The sequence below is a fragment of the Hylobates moloch genome, unplaced genomic scaffold, assembly GCF_009828535.3.
Source record: "Hylobates moloch isolate HMO894 unplaced genomic scaffold, HMol_V3 SCAFFOLD_24, whole genome shotgun sequence".
Lineage (NCBI taxonomy): Eukaryota > Metazoa > Chordata > Mammalia > Primates > Hylobatidae > Hylobates > Hylobates moloch.
In genome coordinates, this window is record NW_026652299.1 from 25,041,599 (window position 1) to 25,056,536 (window position 14,938).

Sequence of the window (14,938 nt, forward strand, 5' to 3'; positions counted from 1 at the left end):
TGCCAGGCACAGAGCGGGCGCCGAGGCATCACTCCCCTCTCTTTTTGGCCTTTCTAAAATAGGCAGGAGTGGGAGGGGCTTGGAATCTTGGAATTTAGGCGAGGGGTGGGGAGGTTTCTGGAATTGAATCAAGATAGTTAGGTTGTCAGATGGGAAACAACGGTGATCAAATTTAGGCTGGGTGGATGGGAAAGCGAGTTAAGGGAACACAAATTCCCCCAAGGCCAGAATCAAAGGTTATAAGACAGCGCATGCCTAGAGGCTGGGCTCCCTGTGGGCTCGCCCAGGGCAGCAGGCCTGCCTGTTCGGGGCCCTCTCCTCACTGACCCAGCAGGACTCCCAAGACACATGCTGCCTGTGACCCAGGCCAGGTGCCCAGAGCTGCTAACAAGGCAGGACCCCCTGCCTTCCACTCTGTAGAGCTGCAAAGCAGCTGCCTTCCCACTTCCCCAAGGCTGAATCCCTAATAGGTAAGGGAAATTTAACCAGGCACAGGCCAGTGTGCATCTCAGGGGACCCCTGAAAGGATGTTTGTGCATATATATATGTAAATAAACATATTTTTTTATTCAGAGTCCTTTCCCCTCCGCCAGTCAGCCTGGAAACTGGAGACGCCACAGTTGTGAGGTGTGGGGTGCTGGAGTCACCGAGTAGAGGAGAGCTGCCTGCTAATCAGGAATACCTGTCTCCTGTTCTGGACATTTTTTGTTTGTTTGTTTGTTTGTTTTGTTTTTTTGAGACACATATGCACATAATATATATGTTTATATATAAACATATATATTATGTGCATATATATAAATATATATAATGTGCATATATATCTCTTTTTTGGCCTAATATATATGCCAAAAATATATATATTATGTGCATATATAAATATATATAAAATATATTATATATATATGCAGCCTGGGGAAAGACCAGTCCAAAGCTTTCATCTGATTTTCAGAAGGCTCCGGGACCCTAATCAGGTTGAGAAGCATGACCGCTTTAAGGCCAGATCCCCACTAAGTAGGAAGAGAAAGAGGGCCAAGGGGATGCCGCTGGGGAATTGTGTTTTTTAATAAGGAACTCTGGAAGACCAGCGTCCTTTTCAGAATCAAAGGAATACACCGTAGAGGGAGCATTCTAGGCCTGGCATGAACAGAAACATCTGGGGGCAGAATCGGCCTGCGGTTTCTCCAGTCACATGGACCCCACCCCTCCTGTCAGGACCCATGTAGTAGGTGCCCTGAAGGAGAATTAATTTATTTTCCACAGCACCTTGTCCTCACTGTGCGCTCCCCCTGGGGTTAGGGTTGGGGGCACCACCTAGGGAAGCCTGCCTTCCTGCCAGGAGATGAAGGAGCTGGGGTCTAATCAGACCCAGAAGTAGATCTATGGGGAGGAAGGAGGAGTGGGTGGGAGTTCTTGGTGATAAATTGAGGCCAGACAGGTGTTGACCTGTGCTCTTGGGCCACCCACCCCGAGGCTGGGTATGAACAACGTAGCCCCCACTACCCTGGAGTGAGCCCAGAGCCCAATAGGCCGGCCTTTGGTGTGGCCCTGCAGCCCCACAGCGACACCATGTGGCGGCGAGAAGAAACTGCAGCAGAGTCGGCACAGGACCCCAGCTCCCATCCTCACGTTGTGCGGACATACCGGGACCCCCGAGCTTCCTGCGGTGGACCATGAGCAATCTAAGGGTAGGGGAGCCTCAAGAGGGAGACACTGAGCCTTTACCTAATGAGGCAGGGAGGGGTTCAAGCAATTAGTTGAGAAAGGATGTGACAGGACTGGCACCTGTTCACTTTGTGGCCGTGAGCACCAGCTCTGCCTATTCCTTCTGCAGGGCAGAAGGGACGGTGCTGCGGGAGGCGGAGGCGCTGTGGCTCTGGGAAGGCTGAAAAGGGAGGGCTGCAAAGAAGAGCTTCGAGTCCTTTCCATCAGGAGAAAAACCCGGTCAGCTGTGGAGGAGCACTGCACAGGAGTCAGAAAGTGGAGTCTGGGCGTGACCTTGCACCTGACCAGCCTGGGGCTCCAGGTCCGCCACATCTGGACTAATCTCCTGTGTTCTGATCTCCCAGGACCCCAGAGGCAAGCATGGAGGGGCCATGCTGGCAGGTAAAGTTGGTAAGCTTGCAGGCGTGTGTGTGGCAGGGGTAGGGGAGGGAAGGTGGGAAGGAGAAAAAGGAAAAGAAGGGAGAGGAGTAGGGGAGAAGGGACAAAATTTATTTCCAAGCACAGCCTTACAGGGCAGGTCTTATTTATTTTCCCCATTTTACAGTCAAGAAAACTGAGGCTCAGCAGCATCGAGCAACTTGGATCCTGGGGCTGACTGGCACCCAGCTAAAAGACATTTCCCCAAGTCCCTTGCAGTTAGATGTTGCCATGTGACTGAGTTCTAGCCGAAGGAATGTGGGCAGAGTGGGATTCTTCCCAGGTCCACCCCTTATGAACCTCTGTCATGTGGTCCTCAGAGTCCTTTCCCCTCTGCCAGTCAGCCTGGAAACTGCATGACGCCACAGTTGTGAGGTGTGGGGTGCTGGAGTCACCGAGTAGAGGAGAGCTGCCTGCTAATCAGGAATACCTGTCTCCTGTTCTGGACGTTTTTTGTTTGTTTGTTTTGTTTTTTTGAGACACAGCCTCACTCTGTTGCCCAGGCTGGAGTGCAATGGCACGATCTCAGATCTCAGCTAACTGCAACCTCAGCCTCCTAGGTTCAAGTGATTCTCATGCCTCAGCCTCCCGAGTAGCTGGGATTACAGGTGTGCACCACCACGCCTAGCTAATTTTTGTATTTTTAGAAGAGATGGGGTTTCACCACTTTGGCCAGGCTGGTCTTGAACTCCCGACCTCAGGAGATCTGCCCACCTCGGCCTCCCAAAGTGCTGGGATTACAGGCATGAGCCACCGCACCTGGCCTGTTTTGGACTTTCTGTGGACAAATTTGCATGAAGGCTTTGAGATGTGGGGCATTGTCTGTTACAGCAGCTAGCATTACCAAGCCAGGAAGTGGAGGAGCGGGTTTCAAGCCTGTCTACCTCAACCCCCTCCAGTTCCCATAGTGTAGGGTGTTGAGTGAGGCTTTGAGGGAGCAGCATGTTCCCCAAATATGTGTGAGTGTGCACACATGTGCATATGTACAGCAGAATTATGGTGAGAAGAATCTCCACTCCCTTCCCACAGTCTCTGAACTGTGGTCATCTTTGCCTTGCCTGACTTTGAAAGGCTGGTAGGTTTTAGTGTTAAATCACCTGTTCTTGTTCAGGCTTCATCAGGCAGCTTTCCTGTCCTGCATGGACCAGGAAAGAGGGGCAACTGCACGGCTTTTCTCAGTCCCTGTTATTATGACTCTTTACTGGATCAAGGGAAAAGGTCTGTGATCTGCAGGGGGTTTATAATGACTAAATGAGCCCATGTATACATGTAAAAATGCCCAGTGCATGGTCAACTTCTAATCAATATGAGTCAACTAGGAAAATTCTTAAATCCGCAGCTGTCCTCTGGTAAGAGAATCGCCCCCCCAGGAGGCCAGGGGCTCCCAGGGAGCCAGTTTCTCAGCAGGGCCTGACAGAGGAAGGAAGTATTCTGGAAAGCCAGGCCATTAGGGAGCCTGCCACTGCCAGGAGGGGATCCAGACATGGGGACTAGAACAAGGCCCCTGGTTGCTAAGGGGGCAGAAACATGGAAGGAAGGAAGAGAGCTCCTAACTGAAGGGCCTGGGGAAGACAGAAGCAGGCCCAGGCTCACTTACCGCCTTCCCCAGTGCACTGCCTCCCGCCCCCTTGCTTGAGACCCTCAGAATTTGAGTCCACCCCACATTCCCAAGCAAGGCTTCTAAACCTTTGCAGTGATCTCCCCTATCATTGTACCCATACTTGTCCTCAGAGAAACTTCCTTGGCCTCCTGCCTCTAAGCTGAGGCCCCACCCAGAGGGCCACCCCTCAGCCTCTCCGCCAGCCCCATGAGCTGAGTGGTTACCATTTCTGCTGGTGAGCATCCGGAGGAATCTTGGGCATTCCACCTCCACCATCCGGCCCGGCACAGAAGAGGGCCAGCAGCTTATGTTGTCCCACATCCCCTCACAACCTGCCAAGAAAAGCAGCATCAGACAAGGATGGGGGATGGACCGAGGGCTGCCCTACCATCCTGTCCACATCACCGACACCCTCACCTGTCTGGAATTCCCACTAGACTACTTCCAAAGTTCCCATTAGGTGCTGACTCCTCGGGATCAGGAACCTATAGTGTCTAATGCACCCTTGGACTCTGCCATCCACATGGTAGTGCTCAGTGTTGAAGACAGAAGGAAGTAAGAAAGGGAGGGAGGAAGGGCAGAAGGAAAGAAGGAAGGCGCCCTCTCCTATAAGCTTTGCAAATGAAGGTCTGGATTCCTCTGGAGCAAATGGGGCATCTGTTGGCCAATCAGTTTGCATTAAATGACTAAGCAGCAGTGGGTCTCCCTCCTAGCTGCATGGTGCAACTACCTGGGGAGCTTTAGAAATAGACATAGCTGGCGTGGCACACAGGGATCCTGCATGAATTGGTTTGGGTGGGCCCAGGCATCATGTCCTCTGAAAGCCTTCCAGGTAATTCTAACGTTTGACTGTAGGGTTGAGAACTCTTGTCCCATGATTCTCAAACTTCAGCTTGCATTCGAATCACCCAGAGGCATTATTAAAACACAGATTGCTCAGTAGGTCTGGGGTGGGGTCTGAGTATCTGCATTTCTAACAAGTTCCCAAGTGATGCTGATGCTGTTTGTCCTGGGACCACACTCAGACCAACTGCCCTGGCCTATGGACACAGCTCCACAAGTGTCACCACTGTATTTGCGGCAAGAATATTATTGAGGATGTTGCTTTCTACATCACTTGAGTTCCCTTGATGAGGCCCCTCCTGGAAGAAGAACCAGGTCTCAATGCAGTGAGAAGCTGAACTTATTGTGAACAACTAGAATACACAGACACTACATTTGAAGCTGGTTTCCTCTTTGATTTGGCTGTAAGGAAGCTCAGAGCCAGATGTGTGGCCCACTTCTGAAAACTGAAAGACTTTAAGATGAATAAAAAAATTACTAGGTATTTTCAATGCAAAACTAGGCATTGTCTAAGCACAGCCTTCTGGATTATCTGATTCAATGGGGTGTCAGGCGTTTCATTGTCTTCGAGCTATACTGCAACTCTGTAAGTTCTAGATGATTGGTAGCAATGCAAATGATTCTCGTCCATAGGCACAATAATTATTGTCCAGTTGAAATATGATTAATTTCACTTCCCTCCCTGTGTATTCAGTCAGCTTTGCATCTATTTGTAAATTCATATTACCATTCTGCCTTATAGGTATGGTACTGTATTAGTCTGTTTTCATGCTGCTGATAAAGACGTACCTGAGACTGGGTAATTATAAAGGAAAGAGGTTTAATAGACTCACAGTTCCACATAGCTGACAGGCTTCACAATCGTGGTGGAAGACGAAGAAAGAGCAAAGGGACTTCTTACACGGCGGTGGGCAGGAGTACACATGCAGGGAAACTCCGCTTTATGAAATCACCAGATCTCATGAAACTTATTCACTATCACGAGAACAGCGTGGGAAAAACCCACCCCCACAATTCGATTACCTTCCTCCAGCTCCCTCCCATGACACATGGGAATTCTGGGAGCTACAGTTCAAGATGAGATTTGAGTGGGGACATAGCCAAACCATATCAGGTACTTTGAATGCTATGAACCAGTGATAAGATCTTACTGAGTCCCTCACAAATTCAACAAGCTGTTCGGCAGGTACTCATTTTATATTCGTATGTGAGCTGTGACCGTACTGTCTTTTAAGACATCATTTCACATAACCACTCACCAATTCTCCCAAAATTGATCCAAGGGCAGCCACACAGAGAAACTGCTTCCTGCAACAGACTTCTGGAACCCGTGCCCTCTGAGAGGTCATCGCTGGGGCCAGGCTTGGAAGGGGCTAGAGATGAGCTGAGGGACACCCATGAGGCGAGCCGCAGTCAGCGCTCCTCCAGTTTGGGGAACATGGCGCAGGGCAGAGCCCAAAAAGAAAGAGCCAGGACTTGAGTCGGCCCACCCGGGCTCCAGGCCTCCCCCACCTTGCCAGCTGCCCTGCTCACTTGCTCATCTCTTGTGGGAGGACCAGCACCTCCCTCCTGAGGCTATCCAGAGGAAGAGCTCAAAGCCCAACTCAAAAGCCTGCCCAGGGCAGGCAGTGGGACCGGCAACCCCTTTCCCGCTGGCCTCCCCAGGCCTGTTCCTTTTTCATCTGGATTCAGGAGGTTGGACTAGGCTGGGTCCCCTGAATGGCAATTCTTAGCTCTGGGGACTGGGCAATGGATGGGGTGTGCACACGTCGAGGGAGTACCCAGATGGCAAATGCTCAGCTTTTTTAAGGAGCAAGAACCTGTTTTCAGGCATCAATCTGACCAGACCCAAAGCATCCATAGTGTCCTTGACCCCTTCATCCCCTCTAAGTGAAATCTCCCTGGTGACCTGTCACATTGCAGAAGTGTGACCCTCCAGCCTACATCAGAATGAGCTGGCTGCCTGTCAGAGATATGCAGATCTCTAGGCCCCAGATCCTCCTTGTGAGACCAGACCCAGGAATCTGCATTTTAAGAATTCCCCAAAGATGCTGCTGAAGTGGTTCCAGGGCTTGCTTTGAGAATTTCCACTCTGAGTCTCCCTGCTCCTCACAGCTGAGTGTTCCTCATTTCTAGGCTCAGCCCTACCCCTGGCTCCCAGGAGCAATTCACAGAGTGAGACAGGCAGTCACAGACCCACCAGTGGGGGTCACTACCAACTGTGTCTTCACCTTGGTACCTGGGTACAGATGCCTCCCCCACCACCAGGCAGAGAGCCCGGGAGAGCAGGCCCCTGTGCCTACGATGGGCCAGGCATAGCACACGTGCTCAGCAAACACAGCAGTTGGACAAATGAAGGGACGCCAGCTGGAACCACTGCCTCCTGCATCAGTCCCCGCCAGGCATCCCTCGTAAACGAGCTTTCACCTTGACACCCAGTTGACTTCTACATTCTGCATCCAGGGCCTGCCAGCTCTGGTGCGGTGCTGATTGGGGGGAGCCCTGTACGTCCCACACTTGAGCTCCTGTAATCCCATGGTGGTGTCCCCAGTTCCCGAGGTGCCTGGCTCTACCCCCACTTTATAAACGTAGCAATCAAGCAGAGCCAGAAGTGGCTTCCCGGGCCGCACAGCCAGGACACGGAGGGGATGAAATCTGTCTTCACCCAGCCCTCCACCCACCTGACCTGTCTCCAGGTGACACTGGCCCCAGCTGCCTAGTGCCCTCCTTGTTCAAGCCAGGCTCTGGGAACTGGAGAGAGGCAGAGGGGGTGGGGAACGGTAGGGTGGGCCTGGCCAGGGCCTGGGTCAGGGAGGATGCTGGCCTAGAGCGGGAAGCCACGGCAGGTGTGGCCTGTTTCTCCCTGAAGAGAGGCCCAGCCCCTAGTGGGAGAGGGGAAGTGGGAGGGCCCAGGGAGTAACTCAGTCCTGGAATCAGGATGCCTGTTGGGGCTTTGGAGGCGGGGCAGTCCCAGGAGCCACAAGGGCAGGCTGCGGCCATGAGCAAGGGTGTCCAAGAATTGGAGAGGGACACAGAAGGCAGTGTGTGGGCGGGGCTTTCACAGGACAATGGAAGCATCTATGAGGCCAAGGGGCAGGGGTCTGTGTCCTTGGAGGCATATGGGAAATGAGGAACTCCTTGGATATTCCAGAAGCTTCACCTGCAAGAGGAGTAGGGGGAGCTTCTCTCTGCTGCGCACTCCCCAGGGAGGGTTCCGCCACTATCCCAAGGCTGCCTGTCCACATTCCAGCTGTGGACGCTGCTGGCTGGGCCTGAGCAGGGTCTCGGGAACTCAGCAGGCCCGCCGGGTAACCCTGGGCCTACCCAGATGCCTGTGGGATGGGGACTTGGTCCTGAGGACCCTTTATGGGCAGCCCACTGTGTGTCTCCGTGCTGACCTAGCCTGGCACCTGGAGTCTCAGGAGACCGAGGCTGACCCGGGGCCCTATTTCCCTATGCGGCCGTCTCAGGGTTGCAGCAGGGTGCCTCGTTTCAAGTTGCAGCTCTTCTACCAGCTCAGGTCAGCCTCTCTTGCATTGGAAGCAGCTGGGGCATTTCCAGAGCGTGGAAAAAGGCAGGAGCCTTTTGCCTCACTTGTGGAAAAACAGATTCAGTGCTGGCTGGACTGGCCAGGTCAGCCAGAGTACCAGCCGCAGGCTCCAGGCCATGAGGCTGGACAATGCCTGGCTGGTTGGCCAGACAGATGTGGACGGTGCCAGCACGTCTGAGAGGCTTCCTAACTTAGGTCATGTCAGGCAGGGCCCCCAGGGATGCCTGGGGACAGGCCATGCCAGGCCTGTGTTGGATGCACATCAGACATGCTAGAGCTGAGGTTGACAGCAGCTCAAGGGTCAGTAGGGTCACTGCCCCACGGCAGAGATGAGGAAGCTGAGGTTCCAAGAGGGGAAGTGACAAGTGTGGGTGACAGAGCTGGTGATAATGGAGCTGGGATCCCACTCGGCCTTCCCATCTCCCCAGCCTGGGACAGGCTGCCTCCTCCAGGCTGGCCTTGGTGGCAGCAGACCTGGCTGCTAGCCCCACACAGTGTTGATCGGTTCCTGAGCACGAGTGACACTGCCTTGTTCTCTCCCAGCCCTGGCTCCAGCGTCTGGGCACAGAAGGCACAGAACAGACCCAGGGTTTCCCAGTGTGCGATGAGTTCACCACTCACTGGTGGCCTGTGCTTTTTGCTGGTACATGGTTGAACATTTTTTCGTAGTTGCACTTTTTTAAAGAAAATTTAATGTGTATTAGAAACATGATAAAACTAGCATATCACGTCTGTGATTTTATAGCTACTATTGTTTAGGATGAGGCTAAGTTTTTTAAAAGTCCATTGATTGAAAGGAAAACATATGAAGGAATCATAGTACAGGAGGCGCGTGGCTATAGCCAGGCTGGAGGGAATGTGGCTTGGGGGAGCTGGGCAGTCCCTGTGGCCTCCTCGGTCCTTGTGGAGGCTGCCTCGCACTGTCCCCAGGCTTTGAATGCAGCATCTCAGACCCCACTCCTGGATTCCTCAATCCCCCAAGCCAAGTGGGAATGGGAGGCAGGGGAGAGTGCTCCTGGCTTAGATTCGGATACCTGTCCTGGCTCTGGCCTTCCCAGGGAGCCCTGGCAGGGAAGGGACACAGCCCAGAAGTAGGGTCATCCTGGGCAGTTTTAGTTCCAGAGCAGCACAGCTCACTGCCTGAGTTGGGGGTGAGTGGCATTCATTGAGATAGGGGATGGGGGAGCTTTGTCAATAGGGCCACACTTACTGAGCCACGAGGGAGGGGTCACCGCCCCAGGAGAGCCAGGGCTAGAAGGAATATACATTAGCTGTGTGGGCAGGCAGATCCAAAGCATGTGAAGAGCAGGGCTCCCCACCCCTCTGTCGTCTCTGATGGCCACCTCTGCCACCAACTGTCTGGCTGGAGGGGGTGGGATGGAAGGCTGGGAAGTTTAAGTGGGGAAACAAGAGAAGACAATGCCACCACCTGGGGAGGAGGGGTTGCCTGCCCCAGTGCCCGTGGCCCAGGAGGACAGCATGGGATACCAGGTTGAGGGAGGTGGTGTGGTGGAGATAGAATGGGCTTTGGACCCAAGCCTACCTTGGGTATGACACTTAACCTCTGTGAGCCTCAGTTTCCTCATCTATAAAATGGGCACAGTAATATTTCCCAGGATTTTTGAGAGAATTAAATGATATGTGGGTGCAGTGGAATACTTTCTGCAATACTTTCTGATCCATCAGTCTCTTCTTTTTTCTTCTCCTGTTTTTTTTTGTTTGTTTTTGTTTTTGCGTTTTTGTTTTTTTGCCTTTTCTCTCCCCTTCCTCCTCAGATTGAAGTCACAGAGAAAGGCAGGAAAACTTCCTGGCTTGGGTTTCCAAAGGCCTCTGGGGGATGAAGAGGTATTCTGGGATAATCAAAGCACTTGGGGAAAACAGAACAAGAGCAAGAATTCCCACAGACTGGGGAGAGATGGAGGGGAAGTGATGAGCTGGGACATGGAAGGTTCCAGAAGAGGCGCAAATACCCTGCTGTCCAGCCAACCCTGAGGAGGTGGGATGTCCCAGAGGAGAAAGGGCTGTGGGGGTAGGTCTAGATGGGCAGACTACATACAGCCTTGCCAAGCCCATGCCTCCCGGCAAAGCACAGGAGGGGCCAGTGGCCCAGGATAGACAGGGCTCTGCCAGTCACCACCTGTGACTGACACCATCGTCAGCTGCAGGCGAGATCCCCCTGAACACGGTGGTGCTACGTGAATCTCTAGCTCCCTGGGAAAACTGCAGGGGAAGATCCAGAAGTGTCTGCCATCCCAGGAGAATGCAATCAGAATTAAAGTCAGCAAATGGAGAAAGTTCTATTTTCACCCAAAGGGGTTTATAGATAAAGATTCCTGGTCTTTATATTTCTGGAGCCACTGGCCCTGGGCCAGGTCTGAAGCAGACCCAGCAATGTCAGCTTCCTCTGTCCTGCCCACAGGGATAGAGAGGTGGCCCCAGAGGCAGGTCTGGGTGGGTCGGGGGAGGACTGAGAGAGGGGAAAGGGCCATCTTAGAGGGCAGGACAGTGCCTGGGAGTTTGCCCTGCATTCACCTGGCATGGAGCCTCTATCCTCCAGTCCTCTATAAATAAGCTCAGATGGCCTGATAAAAACCTGCGACTATTTCTGGAGCAATGTGTCAGGCTGCAGTGGCAGGGGGCCATGCTGAACTGGGCCACTCACACCCCTCCATGTCCCTGGTGCTCACTTCATCGGCTGATGGGGTCACCAGGGAAGCCACAGCTCCTCTTTGTCTTGCCCTTGTGTCTGTCCTCTCCTACCTTCTGCTTCTGCCGGTGTTTGCTCTTTCCTCTGCCCGTGGACTGCCACATCCATCTCTCAGGCACCTCCACCCCTGCTCACCCCCACTCATCCCTTTCTCCTCCCCAGAACCCACTGTGGCTTAGGACGAGCTCCTGCACAGCGGCCTGTTTCCCAATTGCATCACGTATCTCTTCGCCTCTCTTGGCTCAGCCCTGGCCCCATCCCCAGGCCATCCACGGGGCAGCCTGGTGAGGTTTCCTCAGCTTTGCTAATGACTTGACCTACAGTCTTAAGTCAAGAATGTGTCGCTCTCCTTTGTGATGGCTGGACACACAGGAGCTGTGGTCAGGATGGGGCTAGAGGAGCTGAAATCCCAGGGCAACAAGGGTATTTAAAAGCACGTCACAGGAGAAACAGCTAAAGAGTCTTGGAACCAGGTATCATAAGCTGTTTGATGGGATGAACTATCTTCGGAGTAATGAGGTCCCCATCACTGAAAGTATTCAAGCAGAGAGAGTCATGGAATTAGGAGACTGGGAAGAGCATCAGACACTGAATGAAGTCTGCACTAGGTGAGATGAAGAACCTTCCAGCCCTGAGGCCGAGCAGCCACTTCTCTGGAGCAGGCTGGCCCATCTATGTCCAGGAGGCCAGCCCCAGGCCAGCTTCTGAGCACTGGGAGCTAAGTCCTTCCCCTTCCAGAGACTGCACAAAGTGTGTGCCACCCCCACGGAACCCTCCTCATCCACCCAAGAACTCTCCTCACCTGACCTAAAGCTCTTCATTTCACACCACCTTTCAAGCGAATTAAGGATTAATTGCCAGCAGCAATCTCTGTCTTTGTTTGTTTTCTCTAATGGAAAACCTTTCTCTCGGGAGGGTAAGGTTATCAGTCATTAACAGCTCAGTTGTGCTGTGTTTGATTAGACTGGATGGCAAAGCTGAGTCCTATTTCAGCTCTGTGCGATCCTGGGCCCCTTGGAGCCTGTTTTCTCATCTATGAAATGGGAGTAATAATAGTGCTTATTGCACAGTTGTTTTAAGAACTAAAAATTTAAATTGTCTAGAATGTTATACAAACATAAGCTAACATATTTTGGAAAAATGAGCCAAGATCAGTGGTGCCAAGGGAAGAATGGGCAGAGGTGAGCTGTGGGCAGCCGTGGAGGATGGTCCAGGGTATGGCTGCCAGAGGGCATCGGGGGCCAGGCGACTCCAGAAAGGAGCTAGGAATGTTAGAGAAAACTGCACTAACAGCCAGCACGCATGAAGAACCGATTCATACTACACCGTGGATGAACCTCAAGAACATTATTCTCGGCAAAAGCCGACAGACACAAAAGGTCACATAGCAAATGCTTCTGTTGATATGAAATGTCCAGCACTGGCAAATCCACAGAGACAGAAAGTAGACTAGGAATAGCCAGCAGCTGTGGAGAGGGAAGGAGGGGAGTGATGACTTAATGGGTACAGAGATTTTATTTTGGGGTAATGAAGATATTTTGGAATGAGACAAAGCTGGTGGCTGCATAGAGCATTATGAATGTGCTAACTGCCATTGAATTATTCACTTTAAAACAGTCAATTTAACGCTATGTGAATTTCACCTCAATAAAAAAGGTAAAAAATAAAAAGCCTGTTTTCCTGGACCCATGCTCTGGGGAGTGGGCAACCAGCAGGCAGAGACAAGAAAGAAAAGGGGACGGCATGACCCCACTTGAAGGCAAGGTCACTAAGGCTCAGAGAGGACCAGTGTCTTGCTCAAGGTCACAGAGCACCTGTGTGACACAGCAGGACACAGGCCCAGGTCTGTCTGACTGTCAAGCCCACACCTTTCCTGTCACCACACTGTCCTTCTGGAACATTCTTCTCCTGGGGAGAGCCATGGCCCTTCCACCTGCCAGCTCTGAGGGGGTATTGGCCTCTGTAAACAAAGTAATAAATAGCCCTGTGGGGCAGGCCATGCAGCTATTAGGGTGACCCTGAAACGTTCCCACAAAATGCCAGTAAGACCTTGGCCACCTAACCCGGAATAGCTGAAGAGTTAATTTTTTATTTGTGATAAGTGTGGCGGGCTCAGTGACGGCTCCTTGAGTGGTGTTTCCTGTGACTCGTCTGGCGTTCAAACATTAACCTCTACCCCAGGGAGCTTAACCATTAACCCTGCACGCTCAACAGAGAGCCCCAGCAGCCCCTCCCCCGACACAGGTGCCAGGATAGAGCCTCGGTGCTGGGAGAGGCCCCCTGGACACCAGATCTAGGCCTTGGCCATTTCTCCTCTTAGTCTTTTAGGGGATTTTTCCTCAGACATCACACCCACTCCACACTCCCAGATGGAGCCCTTGGCCCTGGCTTCTGACCCCCTCAGTGGGGCAGACCTGAAGACTTTTCCAGCAGGCAGAGTCCTTGGGCATCTTTGGAGCTTTAAAACCATATTTTCAAAGTAACAGATCCCCTTTCCTAAATGCACACTGCAGAAGGTCAATATGCAAAACAGATCCCAGTGACAGCTGTTTGTGATGGCGGGGCCAGCTGAGCCACCCTTTCACCCACCTGCACGCTGGCCCTCCTTGGTTCAGCCGCCAGGGCCTGGCCAGACACCACAGCTCTTGCAAAGCCAGGGGAGTCCTTTTCTCAAGGAGAGTAAGGTCCGGAAGAGAGGGGTATGGTCAGGGCTTGTCCAGGTCCCTCCAGTGAGTGTGAGGCAGAAGCCAGGCAGGAATCCCCAGTGAGCTTTCTACGCCCTGGATGCACAGTCAGGACCTGGCGGAAAGGGCTGGTGCACTGCGTGGGGAGCCTTAGGGAAGAAAGATGACCGATTCTGCTCAGATCTGTCAATCCGGAATTGAGACATGGACGTGGGTGCAACTTCCCAGAGTAATGTGAATGTGCACTTGGCATTGGTAAGGTGACTGGGCAAGAGGTTCGCAGAAGAGGCACCACCCACAGGCAGGGCTGAGGGCCTAAGTGAACCCCAGCCATTCATGGCAGAGGTCAGCTTGGCTGCACCAAAGGGCTGGGACAGAGGCCATGAGAGGAGCTTCTGCCTTCTTCAGGTAGTCATTCACTTATTCCCCACAACAGTGTCATGAAGTTGATCAGATTATCTTCTCCACTTTAAAATGGGCACATTGAGGAGTGGGGAGAATCCTCTAGCCCAAGAACCCCAGAAAGGAAGAGTGGCACTGACTCCGGCTGACTCTACTTGCTTCCTGCCTGGCATTCAGCCCTGCTCATCTCATCAGATCCAGCAGTGAGCGGCCTCACAGCAGATCCTCTGCTGCCACGGTGGGGAGAGTCTCTTCCTCGAACCGTGAGAGCCCAACAGGAATGCTGGGTGCCCAGAGGGCAGCAGGAACCCCATCTGGCATGGTCACTAGTCAGAGCCTGAGTGGGGCAGGCAGAGCCGGCTCACCACTCCATAGGGGAGGGCCAGGGAAGACAGGGACTCACCTCTCTCCCCCAAGGTTAGACCCTGGAGAGCATCCCTCCACCGGTGACTGGACCACGTTGCTCACCTCAGTTAATTTATGACAAGTTGGGCAGCTGGGGGCATTCGTGTCCTCTGCTGGGGCCTCACCTGCCTCCAAGGGTCCACCTCATCTCCCACTCTCTCCTTGGGGCCAGCTGTCTTTTGTTTTCTCCTTTCTCCCTGCTCTTGGTCATGTATCTGCCCTCATTCACTCAGTAAGTCAGTCAACAAACACACACTGAATACTTGGTCTGGCAAGCCCTGTGTCAAGCGCTGGGGAAGAAGGAAGGCGACACTGTAGCTGCCTCAGGCTGGGGCAGGGACAGTCCAGGAAACACACCTTTACAGTGCAGTGCAGAGGTGCCAGGAGAGAGAGAAACAGTCTCCTGCAGGAGTTGGGGTGACTCGCTTGGCCAGGGGAGCTATGGGCATTCAGACATCATTCCTAGAGGAGTCTGAAAAGGTGGGTGGCTTCAGAGGGAAGAAGATGGAGAATGGTGTTGTAGCAGAGGCGTCTGCATCTGCAAAGGCTGGAGGCAGGAAAGAAATGGACAGGCAGGAAATTGCAAGCAATTTGGTTGACAGTTG

The 14,938-nt window shown here is 52.8% G+C and overlaps 1 protein-coding gene and 1 long non-coding RNA gene across 2 annotated transcripts in view; one reads left to right on the forward strand and one right to left on the reverse strand.

The window, feature by feature from the left end:
* The window catches only part of SCTR (secretin receptor), a 75,724-nt gene that overhangs the window by 34,096 nt on the left and 26,690 nt on the right, over positions 1-14,938 (reverse strand). Inside the window, exon 3 of the mRNA XM_032145637.2 lies at positions 3,967-4,074. Coding sequence (XP_032001528.1) covers positions 3,967-4,074 — 108 coding nt within the window. The remainder of the gene's footprint in view (positions 1-3,966; positions 4,075-14,938) is intronic.
* Positions 1,606-12,512, forward strand: LOC116462881 (uncharacterized). Its single transcript, XR_009211942.1, has 3 exons — positions 1,606-2,106; positions 9,911-9,980; positions 11,005-12,512. It is a non-coding gene; the product is annotated as an uncharacterized LOC116462881 (long non-coding RNA).